This window comes from Corapipo altera, unplaced genomic scaffold, assembly GCF_003945725.1.
Source record: "Corapipo altera isolate COAL_440 unplaced genomic scaffold, ASM394572v1 0, whole genome shotgun sequence".
NCBI lineage: Eukaryota > Metazoa > Chordata > Aves > Passeriformes > Pipridae > Corapipo > Corapipo altera.
In genome coordinates, this window is record NW_020884872.1 from 23600618 (window position 1) to 23621436 (window position 20819).

The window sequence follows — 20819 nt, forward strand, 5'->3', positions numbered from 1 at the left end:
AACGTTCTAGAAGAATTTAATTGCTTTTAGACTGGGGAAACTGATTCTAAATTGAAGTACACCTTAGAAAATGTCCAACTGCATCCGTTTCCAAGGGCACCAGTACATCTGCTGATTAAATCTTTAGGACATGTATTACTGGGAAAGTCAGATTCTCTTCCAACAGGCATGTCCCAGCAGATGCTGCAGTTTATGGATGGGTTGCTAGAGCCACAGGCACCTGGTTTGGCAGGTGCCCAGTTTGCCCCCTGCTGCATCAGCAAGAAGTGGTTGTGCTGAAGGCAAGAACTGACGCGTGTTGGTTCATATCACAGCTCAGCTCTTTCCTCTCAGGAACTGAATGTTCTGCATCACTCTGCTGTGCTGCATCCTGCTTTCATATGTGTTGGTAGTGTTCACACATCCTTTTGCAACATCAGTACCCACTGGCACTTCAACTGTGCTAAAAAATGATGGTTAAATGGGGTTGCTTAAAAAGGAGAAGTGTAGAATATTCTCTTCACAGGACAGGAAAGACTACTTGCTTAGTACAGAGAGAGAGACAAAGAGTTATTTAGGGAGAACACCATCCAGGGGGAGGGTTTTTTACAAAAATAACCATATGTTTCCAACTCTTCCAACTATTCAACAATAGGATATTTTGACAGCAGAGTAGCTGCTTCTGTAAATCTCCTAATTATGGATCAAAAATTCCACTGACACATAATGCATAACATGTACTGATATAAGCTCATGCAACAGTTCAGAACACTGGAAAATTTTCTGATGGATTAACCTTTATACCAATAGGTTCTATGCCAGATTCAGTATCAGGTGTATTCTAGGCTCCTTTTGAACCTACAGGCAATATAAAAAAACCCAGGAAAAAAAACCCAACCAACCAACCAAACCAAAACATAAAGCTGACCTATACTTTATATCATCTGCTCTAGCTGATTTGACAGCTGTGCTGTCATTTGTATCTACCTGATTCTGACAGAATTGATGCTTTTAGTAACCTCCAGGAACCAGAGCTGAGCACTGGCAATGATGTTCAGAGACCCACGTTCTCAATGGCAGTGTTAATTCACCAGCTTTATCCACTGATGTGAGGCTTGTTTGTAGTTGAGGTATCTGCTGACTGGGTCCGCCAGTGGTTGCAAAAAGTGCTTATGCACCCAAGCACACATTTTTTCCCCCCCCATCATTCTTCTTCTGCCCACTTGCTGGGGTAACTTATGTCATTATCACTGCAAGGGAAATCAACACTTTAAATCTGGTATTGGTCCACTAAAAGTGCACTTCGTGTTTCCTTGTGTGTACCACTTAAACCTCATTATCTGATAGAAAAGTGCAAATACTAAATAATTCTTTCTACACACATTCACATAAAAGGCCACCTTTACTAGAGCATTGCCAGACCTTCTGTACTAGGAGGAGTTTTAATTTGAAATTATGTCTCCTCTATAGAGCTATTAGAATAGGATTATAAACGAGCATTGCCAAAATTTAAACCTGTCTTGTTTCCCATATTTGCCTGACAGATCATGGACCGAACATTGGTAGAGAGCAGAATGATTGTGGGGAATTTTTGTTGTAATTCTGATGAAGGGATGAGGGGCAGTGTGTGTGTAAATTGTCCACCTTTGTTGTGTAGTGATGGTGTTATTTGGATATAGATGTGGTGAATTCTTTTGTTTATGTAAGTGATGTTTGTGAAGAGTGTAGATTGTGTGATGAATGTGTATTTTAATGCTAATGATAATTTAATACTAATGATAAAAGAAAACATCTTCTTACATTCCCTGCATGATGTAACTAAAAGTCAGATCCCGTCAAATATTCAGACTCCTCATTCTTAGTGATTTCAGCTGTATGAAGATACCTGAATACTTTAAAAAATACGGCTCATAGACATATTTCAAGAGGGTTAAAATACAGTGTTGTAAAAGTTAGATTACTGCACTTTTCATTAATCTGTTTTACTGTAGTTTTTGTTTAATCTGTTTTGTGTTATTACTTCTTATGTTTCTTCTGTGTTTCTCTTTCCTGAGTTAGCTGCTGCACTAGGTGTCTCTCTCTCTAATCATTATTTTTGAGAAGGTTCGTAGAATTTCCTTTTGCTTCACGGTGTGCGAACCAGTACAACTTAAGGGCTGTACAGTTACTACTCCATGTACTTAGTTACTTCTTAGTTACAGAGATACTGAGTATACCTGTCATCCGTTCAGCTGCTAAGGGAATGAATGATGATAGTGGCAGTTAAGAGCTGATCTATTCCCTAGCAGTCAGAGTTATCAGAGGTTCTCTTCAAATATTCCTTCTGAAGGGGAATCTCTGGTAGTGCAAGAATGGCAAAACTGGCAATGATATAAATTCAATCTGAAGTTTTGGCTTACACATAGGGCTAAAGTTGGGGCTGGGGGGGGGTCTTAAGCAAAAGTTTAAGAAAGAAATACAGAATATTCTGTTACTGGTACTGTTCTCTCCAGAGGCTGAGAAAAATCTGTTATAAACCTCTGCTTAGAAATACAAAGCTAGATTTTAACTTCAAAAGTTTGATCATGCACCAGCCTTGTAAATGCCATATATGCTGTTTTTCCTCTCTGCAGGTATCTAAACCAGACTGTACTGGAAGAGACGATGTCAACAGCCAACCCTCAAAACAGGGAGAAATTAATCCTACTAAAACAAGCTCTAGGTGCTCTGGGATTTAATAACCTGGTGAGTTACACGAGTTTATGTTATTTGTGGCTAAAATCATCATACTAGTTAAAAACAGGCCATATGGAACTCTCTCTGATAACCTTTTGGAGGGAAAAGAAGTGCTTTTTTTGGTTTGCTTTTTTTTTTTCCCCCTGTTGTTTAAGAGCTTGAAACAATATACAGTACTAGCTCACTCCAGAGAAATTGCTATAATCACTTTTAATTAGACACAGAACCAACAATGTAAATCTTTTTAATTCTTAAAGATTCACTAAACAGCTGCAAGGTATAATACTCTGAACAATTAAATTACACAGAAAAAGAAACAATCAAATCCCATGTGACAGACATCTCATAAAATCCACAGGCATTTTTTCCTCTTCTTGATTATCTCCCTGTCTTTTTTAATTTTGTGAAACACACATATGCTAACAGTACCTGAAAAGAAGTAAATAAATATTTAGTCAAAGAAAATTAGAACTGGGTAACCTGAAAGAGCTACCTTAACTCCTCAAAAGCAACAAGAAGATAGGCCTTATGTTTGTCTTTTATCCTATAAAACAAATGAAGATAATTTGGAAAATTAATCAAGAAGAGGTTTTGGAGGACAGAAGTGTAATGGAAATTAGAGGAAATGGAGGGATGAATATGAGAACTCATATAATGTGTGTAAATATACAACCTAAAAAAGTGTAAACGATCTTTAAATCTCCTCTGTATTCAGACAGTGTTAGAATAATTATTTAGGAGGCTAGAAATCTTTGTAACTCTGGAGTGCTGCACACTGATCTCCTGCATTGAAGATTAGAGCGGAATATGTAAAACACATTCCTAAAATTTCTACCCATTACTTCTGAGGTACATGGAAAGGTCTGTATGTATTATTCCTTGACTATCTAGTCACATTTAATGATAAATTATCTTTTTGAAGAATTACATAAAGATTCCTTAGCAGTTTTTAATGGTATCTTCAAAAATATGTTAATTTTTATTAAAAACAATTGTTTTAAAGGTGAGGGAACACACATCTTAGAGCACACTGAGAAAGTGTTCGAGAATCTGGAATATGAAGTAAACCTGAGGGCTTACTGAAATCACCAGAATAAACAGCTATCCCAGCCCTCTGCCGTTCAGTCTTGTACAGTCATTCCCAAATCATTTCTGAATGATCTAACTTACAAACAAGGAGTATGCTGTACTAGTGTGCCATTTCATCTTGCCTAAGATATCATCCCAAGGAGCAGGGTATAGCAGCCTGGTTTAAATGCCATATTAACATGACAGTTCTTTTATTTTAGGAGTTGTCTTGTTCAGACTTCACCTTTATATACTGGGTCTTTTTGAATCTTCAGCTTTGGTATTGTGTAATAGAAAAATATACTGTTGCCCTATTAATATCTGTCTCATACAGTAAGAGATTGAAGTTCTTGTCTAAAAATGTATGAATAAAACTTACTTAAACAGTGTTGGTGCTATAGTCTATCCCAGAAAGACTTTTTTAGTGGCCTTTGATAGTTATTGGGGAAAGGAACAAGAAGAAAAGAAGAAGAAAACTTGGGAATAAAGAGGATGTGTTGGTCAAATATTTCATTAGTAGTGTATTTTTTAATCTTATTCTGCAAATTGTGGTGAGAGTTCTCACCATCACTTCTTCAGTTTCGGTAGAATTGGGTAGAATTGGGTACTATTTTTAAAAAATATTTTTAAAATTATCAATTAACTTTGCTGTGCATAATGGCATGTAATGTTGTAGTGGATATCAGGTTTCTCATTTTACAATTGTAAAGAAGCACTTAAAAAAACCCTCAAAAAAACCTTAAAAAAACTTCCAAAAATGCACAATGCTTTCTATATCTTAATGTTTAAGGTTCATATGTCATGGATCATATTTTTTCTTGGATTTAAAAATATTTTAAAAATAAACAACCAAACCAAAACAACCCAAGAAAGTTAGTTTTCCTCTTGCTGTGATAAAAATTAGGCTAGGAAAAATCTGCCCTTAAAGATTACTGCTTCATAATATTGGAGACATCAGAAAAGAGCATGTAGTCATGGAGGGAAAGTATGAGGGCAAGGGAGGTTGCTTTTGTTTCTTTAAGACCTTAACTACAGCTTTTACTACCAAAAACCTGTTATAATTTAGAGCTAGACACTTTATTTGTGAATGCAGTTGCCTGAGGAAAAAACAAACCTTGCTGTTCCCAGATACAGAAATTGTCTCTTTTGAAATTCTCTATGGACATGATATGTTTATTTCTTGCAGAAATAATGCATCTGTTAAAGATATTTAAGTATTTGAATCATATTCTGAAAAACTTTCTTAACCTAGCAGTTTATGTGACTTACATTAAAACAAAAGGAATAAAAGGTAATTTTGTTGGTGTATATCCTAAATAGGTTCCAGTTTGATTTCTAAATCCAAATTTCCTGTTAACAATTCACACATGAATACTTTTTAACTTAGGAAATGCCAGTGATACAATCTAGTAGAATTTGTGTTTTTATAAAGCATTGCCTTTCACTGATGTGCCCAACAGATCTCTTCTTTATCTTTAATTCTGCATAAAATACGTGCAGGAGGTGGAGAACCTGTTTGTAATTCTCTCAGCAATTCTGCATCTTGGAGACGTTCGCTTTACGGCTCTGACAGACGCTGAGACAGCATTTGTGTCAGACCTGCAGCTACTGGAACAAGGTCAGTAGGACATGACCTTGGAGCATTGCCTACTTGGTCCCACAACAGGACAGTTGCGCTGTTCCACCGACAGATGGAAACATAATTCCAGGGAGACAAAATAAAATTACTTCTGAAATTTCATGTTACTGTGGCAAGATAGTATCCAATTGACTTGGATGTTTCATAAACTACAGATTTTTATGGGATGAAATAAAATGCCAGTGTCGGAAATTATCTAATTAAATGTCATTTTTAATGCTATCATTTGCCAAAAGAAATTGAACAGTGCCATCTTCTTTTAAAGTACTTTTGCACTACTTGTCAACAGCTGAACAATTTGCTTTGAATTGAATTCCTTACATTCAAAGTCCGTGTCTTAAAAGGGTCTCTTGTTTCCATGCTTTGAAGTTTGCCCTCTTGATCACTTACAAATCTCCTCCAAGTGGCTTATGGATACAGAATGTCAATAAGTAGCATACCTTAATTCTAGTAGGAGAGAAAGTCTACCAAACCCTGGGGAATGTCCTTAGTAATCTTTAAAGGGGAAAGAAAGCTGTAATGTAATATACAGATATGTTCAAACTTCACAAAGTACTGATCATAGTAATCAGATTTTGTGTTCATTAATTTTGATTACTCCTATGACAACACCCTTTAATGTGTGGATTCTTTCACTATTCAAAAATAGCATCTACAGAAGAAAATCTGTTATAAGAAATTAAATATGCAGTATAGCCCAAATCAGTCCTTCTTTAAATTTTCTTTTCATTTCAGTGGCAGGAATGCTACAGGTTTCACCGGATGAACTCGCTTCAGCCTTAACAACTGATGTTCAGTATTTTAAAGGTAATCTTTTCCAAGCTTAAATTCTCGTAGATCGGCCCTGGTGGCATTCTGATCCATCTGATTTGAGAATTTTAAAAACTGATGATTTTTATTTCTTATGTCTTGTATGACCTTGTAAATATTTTCTCTGAGGAATATGTAGGATTGTCTGTCATGCAGTAAATCAGACTGGACCACCAAATTAGAAATGTCTTTGTAATATGCAGCAAAGGAGTTTCACATTGTGATGCTGACAGGCTACTAACTTGATTCATCTTACAGAAGTGTGTCAAGATAACAGATTAGATATTAATAGAGAATATTAGTGAGAACTAAAGTCAACAGGAGTGTCTTGGAAAAAAAAAATCTGAAAAAATATATTCAGTAAAATTCTAGTTCTCTGTGGTACTCATACACATTTCTTTTGAAGAAAGTATAAAGGCACGTATTTCCAAACTGAAAATCTTTTGAGTGTTGACAGTCTTCTCATCTTGCACTGGAGGCTTCAGAAGAAAAACTAACACTGTGTAAATGTTTGGCAAAGGAGAAGTAACTGTAGCTAAATTTACTGTAACTAAAATTACTTAAGGCGAACTTCACAGCATGCTTTCATCTCCATTTTCTGCTTTCTCTCATAGGAGACATGATTGTACGGAGGCACACTATAGAGATTGCAGATTTTTACCGGGATCTCTTGGCAAAATCCCTATATGGTCGTCTATTTAGCTTTTTAGTCAACACAATCAACTGCTATCTTCAAAATCAAGATGACACTGACAGGTAGGAGTGCCATTATAAACTAGTAGGTGTACGATTTACTGTTCGAATCCAGATCCATAAAAGAAACATAATTCCATTAAGTGGAGGAATTTATTGCATAGTGATAGAATTTTAAAGCATTTTATGAGAGTATGACCATGATACTTGGATCTTTGAGGCATTGACCATTCCTTCAAGTTGTTTCTTCTGTAACACATCTGTTTATTTATTTGCTTGTATAGGGGGACATGGTACTATATGCAGTAATCAAGGTTACTGGTTGAAATTAGTAGCCTTTTAAGAGTTGACAGTACAGAATGACAGTCTTTCCACATGCAAAACACTGCCTGGTGTTTTTTTACTGTGAAATATACTTGTTCTTTCTTCCCAAAACAGTGACCTTAGAACAGGGTATTAAAAACAGAATTTTATTCAAAGGCCTTCAAAAAAAAAAAGTATAAATATCACTGAATGAAATGTTTTAAGAATGTTCTCTAGGTTATCATCTACTAAGTTCAATGCTTTTGCTATCCAGTGTGGTGTCTTGGAAAAATGAGTGCTAATTAATATGCATCAGTGGAGCAGTCAAGAAACAAAGAAACAAGAAACAAAAAGAAATCTCAGTAGAATCAAAGTAACAAACTAAGACAGTGGACCTAATTAGATGATCATATGCATATGACTTAATCAAGGTTCAACATCTCACATGGTTAGCTGAGCTTTATTATGAACGCAAAATTCAAGTGTCTTGGCATATTTTTAAATGGTAAATACACAAATGACAGATGCAGAACTTTCAAAAAAGAATGTTTCTCTTATATCATATCTGCATTGGCTTAATAGGACCAATAGTTACGAGGTTCCCTCTTTTAGAGTTTGAGGACTTCACAATCTTATTTTTATTCCTATTTGTAGACCAAATCACATTTCTCTTCTATGGATGTAGCTAATGGAAAATGCTAACATGCCTGAGTAACTCAGAGCTTTCTGCACCTAAAAATGTTTTGTCATTATGTATCCCACCAGAGTGCCTAGCTTCCTACTGGAGGCAAAAGAAAGGTTTGCCAGTAACACAGAGTGATTTTACTTGTCTGTTTCTGACACCAAGCCAGAGCAACTTTCCAATCCATGTCCTAACTTGAAATAGTCTGTTTGTAATAGGGAAGGACAGCAGCATGTGGTCACAATTCTTCCTCATTCATCCCTGGAACTTATGGAACATGAGCTTAGTTTGCTGAATGTCTGTGACAAACAATCCATCTCAGGCATTGCTAACTACAGTGAGCTTTTTTGTAGTGGTTGTTGAGAAAGAAATTTAGAATCAGTGTATTAAAAATCTATTAAAATTTTTCAATGTGTAATTTCGCAGTTTGACATTGGATATCTCACAGTCTTTCAGAATAGGGTGTTGTATATCTCTGTCGTTAATATAAATTTATAATTTCTAGATATCATAGGATCTTCAAATATTGAAAGTCAGACTTGTTTGTATATTGTTTACCTTGTAGTCTCCTTTTAGTGCAATCAGTAGGTAGAAGAGGTAACTATTTTTACCTGTTAGGTAACTTGAAGACAATGTGATGCTGTAAGTGCTAGCTAGAACAGAACAGCTATTTGATGTTGTCAGGAATGAGGAATTTGCAAGTCTCCTCTGGCCACGTAATATACCTATTCTTGAAAAGAGAGATTTCTTCATTTAGGCTGGTTATAGGAAGCTAACCAGCTCAGGATTAATTGGTAGTACTGACAAGACATATTAAATTTTAGCAGGTCAAAATCAACCTCAGATCCCTTTCCAAACTTGAAACTAACTAGCTTATTTTAAGTGAAAATTAAATTGACCATCCTTCACTGATATTTCAATCTCAGTTGAGTTAGTTGAGTTAGCCTTTTTTTTTTTGGTCCAGTCTAATCCTATTGTTTACCCCAGAGTAGTAAATCAAGGCATAACACAGTTCTAGATGCAAGTTGGATTAGTGAATGAATCTGTGGTTTGTGATTCAGATTTACTTCATATACATCTGAGCAACTGTATCAGTTAGCAGCAGCATATCTCCAGTTTGGTGAAGTTTTAATAAACCTCTGTGTAGAGATTTACCCAAGACATTAACTTATGTGACTAAAGAAGCGTGATACATTTCAGGCTACGCTTCATTCCCCGGTTGGAAACTGACAGAGTTACTACTTATCAGACGGGATGAAGCCTTGTTCAGAAACCTGGAATAAGGTTTCTAACTCAGTTCTCATTTTGTTGTGAGGCAGCTTAAATGTACTTCCACCCCACTTCAGTGAGAATTTATGAAGCAATAAATTTAGATTTATTGGCTTAGTAACTCTAAGAGAAACATTTGATCTTTGATTTTTGAGGAAACCAGTTATCCATGTTTAACTTTTATGGTGGAAATACTTGATTTTGTTCTTTAATATTGATTTAGATTTACTATGAAATAACCTGTGACAGGTTTCAGACAAAATAAAAGCGATGATTATAATTAGTTCTAAGGGAAGGGGAGATGATTTGTGAAAAGCTGCAAAGACAGAGATGTAAAGGTATGAAGTATAGGACAGAAGTGTTGCCAGAATCCAGTGAATTCATTACTGTACAGTATCATTCAATAGGTATAAAGCAAGAATTTTGGTGATGTTGTTAAGTGAGATAATACACCTTTAGAAATGTTCTCGTCCATAAAAACTTACTTATAATTTTGTCTAGTTTTTACTAAATTGTAACCCTAGATGCTAGTTGCAAGGTCTGAGGTTTATTACTTTATTCATCTTGATATTATTTTTAAAAAATTGACTGTGGAGAAACTATTTTGCCGTAACTGGCCCCTGGAATGGGATTAGAAGGAAGCTATTAAAATTTCTCACAGGTGCTTATAATTATTTGGTTTTTAATTATTTATATTTATCGTCGCTCATCTATCTAAAGATTCCCTTTTCTACTGATTTTATTGTTACCAAAATAGTCTGGGTGAGTTTCTTCCCAAGACTCTTAACTCTTCAAAGTTTACTTCCATTTCAAATAAATATGCTGATTTTCAGCTTTGTAGATAAGGGACTAGCACTCATGGTTGCCTAAATTTCAAGGTAATTGACTGCACATTGTCAAAGTTGGATCTAGTAATCCAAATAAGTAATGAAATAACTTAAGACAATGTTTTAAGAATTCCTGACTCATTCTGCAAGAGGACTTTTCATATATGGGGGTTTAAGAATGTCTGTGAACTCTTGTGAAATATTGTTTTTCTTTTCTGTGGGAAGGAGAGCTAATTAGATATATATGCTTGAGAAAATCTTAATATTATGTTTCCTGCCTGCTAGTAAGTAGAAGTCATGTTGTTTTATCAGCTAGTTAGCAAAGAGTTTTTCTCTTTGTAGGTAAAAGCTGACAAAAAGCTGATAAAAAGCTGATAAATATTTTATAGATAAAAACTGGCTGAATAGCATATCCCAGAGGGGACAGGGTCTAGTTGGAGGCCTGTTACTAGCGGTGTCCCTCAGGGTCCAATACTGCACCCAGCATTGTTTAACCTACTCATCAGTGGCCTGGATGAAGGGGCAGATGCCTCCTCAGCAAGGTCACTGATGACACAAAGCTGGGAGGAGTGGCCAATACCCCAGAGGGCTGTGCAGCCCTTCAGAGGGACCTCGACAGTGTGGAGAGATGGGCAGAGAAGAATTGTCTGAAATTCAACAAGTGCAAATGCAGGGCCCTACATCTGGGGAAGAACAACTGAGAGGGAACCTGATCAATGTCTATAATTATCTGAAGGGAGGGTGTCAAAAGGATGTAGCCAGGCTCTTCTCGATGGTGCCAAGCGCTAGGACAAGGGGCGAGGAGCAGAAACTAATGCACAGAAAGTTCCATCTGAACACGAGAAACAACTTCTTTATTGTGTGGATGACAGAGCATTGGAACAGATTGCCTGGAGAGGTTGTGGAGTCTTCCTCACTGGAGATAATCAAGAACCATCTGGACACAATCCTGTGCAGTGTCCTCTAGGATAAGCCTGCTTGAGCAGGGAGGTTGGACCAGATGACTCACTGTGGTCCCTTCCAACCTGACCCATTCCGTGATTCTTATGTAGCCTGAAGATGGGACCAGTGCCAATATGCCTGCTATGTTACAGACAAGCAAAGAAAGCTGGCATTCAGTTACTCTCTCTGTAGCACCAGGTCAGCCATAGATTTCTGTTGCAAAAAGAGCATATAAGTATTTCTAAATAGGTATTTTCTGAAAGCTTGTGTATCCTGACTGTATACTCTTACAACCAGCAAAATTCCAATATTGCCAAGAGTAGCAGTGGGAACACTTATTTGGGCAGAGGAAAGATCTCAGATGTCTCATTTACTTCATTCTTATTGAATAAAATATTCTGGAATAGAAATCTTCCCAATTTTAAGAGAAAAAAAAGGAGCATAAACTAAACCATTTATGTATCTGTTACTGAACCCAACAGAAGAGTGCTGGGCATGCAGGAAGGAGGGAAAACAACTTCCTTCTCAGAACATGAACTCACAGCATAATGAGAATTGTTTCTTTATGTAGAGGTAGGGAAATCTTTAAAACAGACAAACAATACAAAGCATCAGATATAATTTGGTGCCTAATATATTTTGAAATCTGCTTCGGTTTGGAAAATTTCTAGTCTTTCATTAAACAAGATAATGTCATTTTTTAAAGCATAGAAAAAATTCTACTTGAAAGAGCTTGGAATAGCATGTACTGCTGATGAGAAAGCTATGGATCTTGAGTCTATAAGCAAACATACTTCTTCCTTCCTGCCATACCTGTCAAGTCACTCAAAGAAATGTTTGTCAGATATGGAACCAGTATTTCTTTCTGATGTGTCCAACCACTGTCTCTGTATGTACCACTCCCACCTGGATAAGGTAATATCAAAAGAAAAATTACAGTTGTTGAGCAAGATACCTGAGACATTGCAATGACACCAAGTTTCAGGAAAAATCTCAGAATGTTGAAAAGGCTCTCAAAAGTTACAGAAATTAGTTTCATTTAGTAATTGTTCATGATGAAGAACATATCCAACTGGGAGTACTCAGCTTGTTCCCTTCAAGAACTATGTTTATGACAACAGGTGTAATCTGTCCCCCTGGGAAAACTGAGGGCTTCTTAGTTAGGATTCCAAGGGTCTGATTTGAAGGTTAGATTATATACATTATCTAATCTTAGAAATATTTCCTCATAAATCAGTATCACTTCTAGTTTATCTAGATCAGACATAAGCCTACTGACTTCCTTCCTCATTACTGGCAGAAGTCGGAGGAAGAGCAAGAAACATTATCTTTTGGGCAGATGAAAAGGCACATCAGATCACCCTCCCGCAAGAGATTCACCTCACTACTTTATGCAGGCAGATTGCAAAAAATAACAATGGGAATGAACTCTATGGATTTTGGAACTAAAAATCATCTGTGATGAAAAAAAATGATCAAATAACATTCTGTAGGTTTGTTTGAAGCAATGGGTCAGACATATTGTAAAGGGTGTTCTGTTCACTTTACCAGAAAAGGCAAATGGTTCAAGAGCATCTCTTGATGAATGGCAAGAAGTCTACCAAGGCAGTAGATCATTAGACAGGATGTCTTCTGTATGTGTATTGTTTTTAGGAGCTGCCAAGAATTTCCATGTAGTTTCTTTATAATACAACTGGTAAGCATACAAGATCAAAAAGATATTCCTAGTCTGTAAGGACATTTTTACAGAAATGTCATTCTGAGGAATAACAGGCAAAACTGGAGGCACTGAAAAATATTATCAGTTGAAATACTGTTTTGTAAGTAAGAAAACCAAAATGAGTTATAGAGAATGTCTATGCTTGTTAACTATTCAAACTTATGTACTGGTCTAAGAGATAAAAAATTTCTTCAAATGTTGGCAAATTCCTTTTTTCTAATTTCTATGCTAGGAAATATTGTCCAACTTGAAATCAAAGTCTCAATCCCTACTAAAACTATAGTTCTTTTATTTATACATAGTAAATACTGAATATTTGAAATGTAATGAGGAAATGTGTCAGTCATGTTTAGTAACCATAAAATAATAAAAAATAAAAGAAGGGGATCTTTCAGAACAAAAAGTGCTTTTTTCTGATATTTGTTCTTTTAGAAACTGGTGACATGACCTTTCATTTGTAAACATGGGTTCTTTCATGCTTTATTTTGCCTTGAGAATCTCTGTTATGATTAATTTAAGGAAAGTAATTTTGCTGGAATTAATATGATTGACAGCTAAGCAATAAAAACAGATATGGACCCTCCTTCTGAGAAGAAGAGTGGTATAAAAAAGAGAAAAACGAGAAGAAATATTAAAAAACCCAAAGTAATTTGCAGCTACATATAAAACAATGCTTTTAATTTTGATGTTGTGCTGTCAGTTGTTATTTAGTTTTCAGAATTTGAGCAATAATTTAATACAGAAAATTACTATCATGGTTGGAGAGCTTTTGCACATAAATACCACAATGTAATAGTAAAATGTCACTTTTGTAGAGGATATAGAGCCTTGTTCTGTTAAATTTGCCCTGTAGGCAAGATATTAATTATGTAAAACCTCTAGCTCTTTTCATGTAGAGTATGCATCTCCTAAGAATACTAGACCAAGATTATCAAGGGGCGTTTATAAAAACACTGGGATGACATGATTTCCTGTCAACAAATGCATCTTCAGCAAGTCAAGATATTTCTTGCAAATATCACAGTTTTCATAAGGAATGTTATTTGAGGTAGGCAGTAGGCTGACTGCTAAGAATTTTACCCAGAATTTTAGAAACTAGGCCCAGGTTCATGTTTAGCCTGACTTGTAATAATTCATTAAGTCAGTTTGTATTGGTCTTTTCCTTATGCAAATGTTTATATATTCTTTGAGGGAAAGTAAAAGAGACTAATATGACAAAATAACAGTCATGGACTCAACTGCTATATAAACAAGCCAGCCTTAAATCTATTAACTGAATTAGACAGATAAGGGATAAGCAGTTCTGTCTGTGTTAAGTAGTTCTTAAAAACTGCAAACTATAATGCAATATTTCAGCCATTGTACAATGTTACATAGGAGTTCCTATTTTGCCTTCCTGTAAGGAAGGCTGTATATAAATGGGAGCGGGAGAAAAAAAAAAAAGGAAACTTACCAAGTATTCCAAAATCTCGAACTGCTCTTTTTTTTTTTAATAAAACCTGTTTAGATAGCATAATAATTCTGGATTTTCAATATTAGTTTCTCTGAGGTAGTTTGTTTTTAAAACATCTGATTCTTTTAATAAAGGCACAGGTTTTGTTTAAAACACATTGCAACAAGGAACGTACACCTTGTTCCAATCACGAGCAGTTGTGAATGAGGCTTACATTTTAAAACACAATTTAATTTGGAGTCATTGCTAGAGATGGAGGTGATGATATAGCTTTATGCACTTTGTAGAAATTCCCTTGGAGGCTAATCGACCTCCCAATAACCTCTCCTGCCCAACAAAGTGTTTCTAGACTATATTTATTATGTAACAATCTATGTCTGACATTTACGCATATAGCCAGTCTTGTGACAATCAGTAGTGCATTGAACCTAGTGTGCCTTAGAAAATGAAGACAGACTTCTTGGGTATGATTTCTGAAAAAGGCTCTACTTGTCCCTGAGGATTATTTCCCACCTTGTTTTGTAATGCACTTTTCTTTAATTTTACATTTTTGGTTTGTTATATGGGAATTTATTTTGAGGGCTGGATTGTTACCTAATGAAATGTTAGTGGTTACAATGACTGCAATAGAACTATACTCAAGTACTTCAACAACGGTTCACCTTTTTCTCCTTTATGTCTATACCCTGACATACACATATATTTAGACATAGAGGAAATATAGAACATAGAGGAAAAAATGTGGACGGAAAAGTAGACTTCAGAACCAGCAGCCTGCTATATTATTTGCATGCATATAAACCCATAAGTTTGCAAATTATGTTGACAAAGGAAAACTTACCTGCTTTAGACAGTGTCTTTATCCTTTCTTGGGAAACTGAGTGATTTTTCCTTTGCTGATTTTCCCTGTTCCAGAACCAGAAAGCCATCATCTATAGTACAAAGTGCTTCATTCTGCTGCAGATCATTTCACTCTGGAAAAAGTCCCATGCATTCACATAGGCAAACTGCAGCAACTTTTTGACTGCAACCCACTTTTTATGTTCTCTGTCTGATAATGCTGTGAAGAAAATTAAAAAAAATCTGGCCTCAGTGAGCCAAGATCTTTCGTATGGAGTTCTCAAATCCTTGCAAAATAGGCAACAGAATATCCCAAAACATTCATTTTGCTCACTGTAGTGAACTTAGTTTCCTCTCCAGATCAGGTTTACAGTGACTCAGTCCCAAGTAAGTACAGAATATTAACACACCTCCATCCCTTTCTCATTTCTCCTGTACAAATCCTAGGTGACTGCTCTGCCCTAATCCTTCCACTTGGCCAAAATAAAAGCCCTTCCCTGAATGCATGCAGTGACATGGGACAAATTAGATGCACTGTCAACAAGTACTCTTTTATTTATACAGAGAAGAAACATCTGTGTTCTTCAAGCCTGAACTCTGACTGTTCTTTCCCAGGAGACATGTAACCTCTTGTGCAGCCCGAGCTCTCAGCCTCTACTTGGTGCTTGGGCTTGGGCTTAACAGGTTTCCCTTGAAGTACACTTAGATTCTGGCTGCCAAAGAAATATAAATTGGAAAGGGTAACTGAGTGCAACCAAGCATTTTTGAAACTTCTCCTAAATGTCTATCTCTTATATAAGCAAATGGGTACCTATACATTTAGAAACTGGACTTAAAAGAAGCTAAGATTTTCTCTTTATCTCACAAATTTAGTTTTTAACATGGCTGCTAAAACAATCTTGAACCCTACTTTTTTATTTCCGTTCAATACAGTAGGTTGGTGAGTAGAATTTTGATTCTTTTCTGTACATGTTCTGCTGTGTATTTCATCCCATGTTTTTGAAATACAGCCTGCTTGTGTCCCACAACAGACATACTTCTGTCAGAAACAGTAGATGTATTATTCACTTGCTTGAGTTCTTATTATCGGTAACATCTTTTCTTCCCAGTGACCAGGTGTTTGAAATTGGAGTATTAGATATTTTTGGATTTGAAGAATTTCAAAAGAATACTTTTGAACAGGTGAGTGTTGATTTTTTGCTGAATGTTTAACTAACCAGTGTTTTGATCAGAATATAAATATAGATGAAGGTGAAAATTTTCTCTTAAATATTGTTTTTACCGTTCAGCCTATATGTGTGTGAATTATATCCAGATCTTTGTACAGTTTTTGATGATTTTAAAATAATCTAATAAATATCTACCATAATGACTTTGAAGAAGTGTAGTATCAGCACTGAAAGACAATCTGAGGGAAATAGTGTTGTCTGTTTTCATGCTTGTGGAAGTTATATTTCAGCTAGATCAGTGAGTAGAAGGACAATGCGCTGAACTGGAAGAAAGATCAAAAGGTCTTCAGATGCCTTGGAGAAAAAATAGAATGAAAATGCTGCATTATGCTAAGTGCCATTACTGGCAGATTCACCTTTGTGTGACTTTACAACACATGACTTTTCAAAAAATTGAATTGCATCCATGTAAAATAAATTGAAATTTAGCTCACTAAATGCTTAAAGATCATTTAAATATCAAACTTTCTTTAAGCTGTTTGCCTATTTTCAACATTAGTCTCTGAACACCAAAGCTCTTGTGAATTACATATTTCAGAAAACATAAGTGACTTTACACAACACACTGAAAGAGTTCAGTTGTTTGTCAGTTGTTCAGTTGTTCATTCATTCTGTAATGTCACAGAAGAAAACAGAATAGAAAATCAAAGCATAGAAAAGAATAGAATGGCATCATCAGCAACAAAGGACTTGTTATTTTTTGAAATCAGAATTTACCCCTTCATCCCAGTTAATCCATTGTTTTATGCCTCAACTTCTTCTTTTTAATGAAATAGAAGTCATAGAGCCACATTAGTTCAGCCTGTATAGCATGTTTACATTGCTATCCAATTTCTAAATGTTTGAAAGCGCAAACGTGATGGGTTTACCAGTATCTTTGAAAGAGCATGTAAGAAGGCCATAAAATATATTGCAGTTCCCCTCTCACAATGTTCTTTTTGCTGCTACAGTTCTACCTTGCTTGAACATTTGCTGGATTAAGGACTATTGACGTGTGCCAAAATTCACTGTCATTTACTCAGTGTGAGTGCCTGCTTTGGGGGAAAATACAGAGTGAAAAATTAAAAACATTTTAACAGACAATATCTGAAAAAAAAATCCATAAAACCTCCTTGTTAATAAGGATAAAGTATTCTATGCAATTTAAATGCTTTTCAAAAGAGAAGGTGCATCTTGGGACTTACTGGTTATTTTCCTTTGACTCTGTTCTGCATTGTTTTTTTTGTCATGAAACTCATATAAGATCTGCAATTGCGTCATGATATACTTTGAATTCCATCTTTTGGGGTAAGTAATTTTGTGCTTAATGACTGCAGAGGATACTTGAAGAAAAAAAAAAGAGATATAAAGAAAAATGAGTAAAAAGTAATTTATGATTTCTGCATAGCAAAAATGATTATTTCAAAGTCAACTTTGCATTTTTATTTTATTTTTTCTAAATAAATATATTTCAAGAGGCACTTACTGTCCCTCCACCTGGACTGAAGGCATTTTGTTGAATAATATTGAGTGATAATCTGAATATTATCTCAGAATCTACTTAACTGCATTCCTGAAAAGGCAGAATAGAGGTGAGGGAATTACAGAGGTCATTCTTATATGAACTCTGCAATGCAATTAACATACCTGATTCCTGAAGTGATAGGTTGCAGTATCAATGAAAAGAACTAGTTTGTGTCACCACGTGGTACAATGTAATCATGCAGACATACCCAAAACAGCCTGAACTTCAAAACTGGAACAGTCTAGCAGACTAGCCCAGTTCAGTATTCTGCCTGGACTTGTTAACCCTAACAATAAACAGTCTTATTAGCCCAGATAGGGTCCTCATGCAAAACATTGCATCATGTCTGCAAACATGCCCAGTGTCAAGGCTTGTGATCGCAGAATGTTAACATTAAATGTTACAGCCAGACAGTGGTGGAGCCATAAAAATTATTTTTCAATGAAATTTAGATTAGAATATTTTAAAATGACATTACAAAAGTAATTTTGGGGAAAATGAACCTTTTGTTTCAAATTAGCATATGATAAGGCATTCTGTGTGATATCTGTTTTCCTGCTTTCTTGGGAAAAAAAATTACAACTGTTTTCAAGAAAAATTAAAACTTCCTGATTGCCCAAGACTGGAGACATTCCAAGTAGCTGTGTGAATCTTTCTGATGCTTCATATCAGATTAGTTGATATGATATAATATCATAATTAAGAGAGCAATATGGTGCTAAATCACATGTTTGTTTAAGCAATTCATTTTAATAAACTTTTTTTAAAAAAACTTTTTTTTAAAGACTGCGTCTTAAGACAGAACAGCGATACTGTGTTTTCAGGCAGACAGCAATAGATAAACCAGGTAGAATAGCTTGTTTACTCCAGTGTATGTGTTGAAATGTCGAAGTCAAACAAAGGATTGGTCTAGGAACGACTCATGAGCAACACAGAAAAACAGATGTCAAAGGACTAGAAAAGTAAGATTAATTGTGTCTATACCAGGAGTCTGATAACTTCTGCAGGCAAAACAATGTGACTGACAGCTTGTCAGTAGAAAAGTTTTTTAGATGATTACAAAGAGGAAGTCATTCTTAATTAAGTGTTAAGTTTTCCTTGTAGTTGGTGAGCATTGGTAACCTTTCATTCTATAGCATATGTGTGGTACAGTATATTTATAAGACCCAAAAAAAAAGATGTGTAGTTCTAAAATAACAGTAAATAAGTGTGTGGAATAAGCAATAGTGAGTGGAGTTCTGATTTTTGGTATGAAATTTAAAAGCTGAAACATAAGGAGTAGTATTTTTAGAAGCCACAGTCTGAAAGAGTCATTGCTCAATAAAGACTGAAAACTTATGAATTACCAGGACTCAGTGAGGTACTGTTTGTCAGCTGAGCTGTGGTAAATTACTGCAGTACACTTTTATCTCACCCAGTTACAATTTACAGTCACTTCCTAGCATTGATCATTAGCTTGAGAACAGCGTTTTCCTGGAGCAGCTGCATACCTGCTGTGCCAGAACAGCTTTGTATACAGCCACAGTGGAAAATGGTCAGAAGTGAGCACAGATTTCTCTTTCCTGTTCTATACAGAAATGGCCTTCATTTTGTGGTAATTTCAGAAAATATGAGTTCTGTACCAAAAAATAGCAGTTGCATATTTCAGTGTTAATTTTCAATGTTTTCCTAGGTTTCCCTGTTTGAGAGGGACTATATTTGTTTACGATTTAATCTACACCTCTTTAAAAGTAGTAATATCTTCTTCTCTTCTAGTAGAATTTAAAACTAGGTTAGATCTTATTCATGGTTACTTCACAGCACAACTCCGAATCATACAGTTGAGGAATGCTACAATCTTCATTATACCCTTATGCTAGTGTATTTTTTTACCACAAACTGAACAATCTCATGACCAATGAATGTAACAAGCAATAAACAGGAGGGATAGTTGCCTGTACCATTTCCCCCCAATTTTTTTCTAAGAAAACTGTGTTATAGGAGAGAAACCAGACTTCAGACAGCAAGAATAGCCTTTCCTTCCCCTGCAGAAAGTCAGGTCTTTCTAACAAAATGGAGTTCTGTAGTTGTGAAATCATAGAATGACAGAATATGCAGAGTTGGAAGGGACCTACAAGGATCATCAAGTTCAACTTCTGGCCCTGCACAGGACCATCCCCAAGAGTCACACCTTGTGCCTGAGAGTATCATCCAGACTCTTCTTGAACGCTGTCAGGCTTGGTTCTGTGGCCACTTCCTTGGGGAACCTGTTCCAGTGCCCAATCACTCTCTCTTTGGGTGAAGAAACTTTTTCTAATCATAAAGACCAATAATGCAGTAAAATGGACTCCAGTAATCTTCTCTCTCTGATGTCTAATTCAAGTGGTAAACTAAAAAAAAATATTTAGTTCTTGCTAAATAACATGTTCAACTCTTGGATAGTATGTTGCCTCTAGGCCTCTTAAATTTTGCAGAAGAAATGTGCATATATTATCCTTTTTATAGGAAATATAAGTGATTTATCTGGATTAGTACTGTAGGTCACTGGAACAGTCAAGTGTCTCTTGACTCCCATTCAACTCTGTGCCCATTAAAGTATGTGCACATTATCTGTGTGATGCAGTAGAGCTCTGGGAGAGGCACAGCTTCCATGGCAGTTCTGTGCAGCATATCTCTCGTGTCAGGAGCCAGCTGGATCTGAGAGCAGAGACCATTACCTGCCCCATTCAGGACTTTTCTGCTTCACCACTGTGACTCTGAAGTAGAGATTGTAGAACCCAACTGTGTTGAAATTTTTGCCTATGTCTATTATTAGGTGTTGTACATTTTAACTTGTCAGTGTGTTATTTCTGTAGTTAACTCTGCTGACACTACATTTTGTCATGTAACCTTTCCTAGCCAAAACAGCCATAACAGATTATTTTATGTTAAATTGTATTGTCTCAGACATTAGACATTCAGCATTTAACAAGGAAAAAATAATGACATTTTTAAGTCAGACTTGCTAGTCTCCATGCTAAGGTGTCACCTGGGACTTGCCCCTGGGCAGGGCTTAGGGATCCCAGGAAAAGCTGAGGAGGGCTGTAAAAGCCTATTCCTGCCCTCAGGGCCCTGGTGATCCTGTGTTTTAATTTATTCCTCGACCCAGTTCCTGAGGATCTTACACT

The 20819-nt window shown here is 35.9% G+C and overlaps 1 protein-coding gene across 4 annotated transcripts in view; it reads left to right on the top strand.

The window, feature by feature from the left end:
- Nucleotides 1-20819, top strand: part of MYO16 (myosin XVI) — a 360224-nt gene that overhangs the window by 225842 nt on the left and 113563 nt on the right. For all 4 annotated transcript variants that reach the window (XM_027639720.1, XM_027639708.1, XM_027639698.1 and 1 more), the window contains exons 17-21: nucleotides 2592-2703; nucleotides 5263-5380; nucleotides 6137-6208; nucleotides 6826-6967; nucleotides 16050-16122. In XM_027639720.1, coding sequence (XP_027495521.1) covers nucleotides 2592-2703; nucleotides 5263-5380; nucleotides 6137-6208; nucleotides 6826-6967; nucleotides 16050-16122 — 517 coding nt within the window. The remainder of the gene's footprint in view (nucleotides 1-2591; nucleotides 2704-5262; nucleotides 5381-6136; nucleotides 6209-6825; nucleotides 6968-16049; nucleotides 16123-20819) is intronic.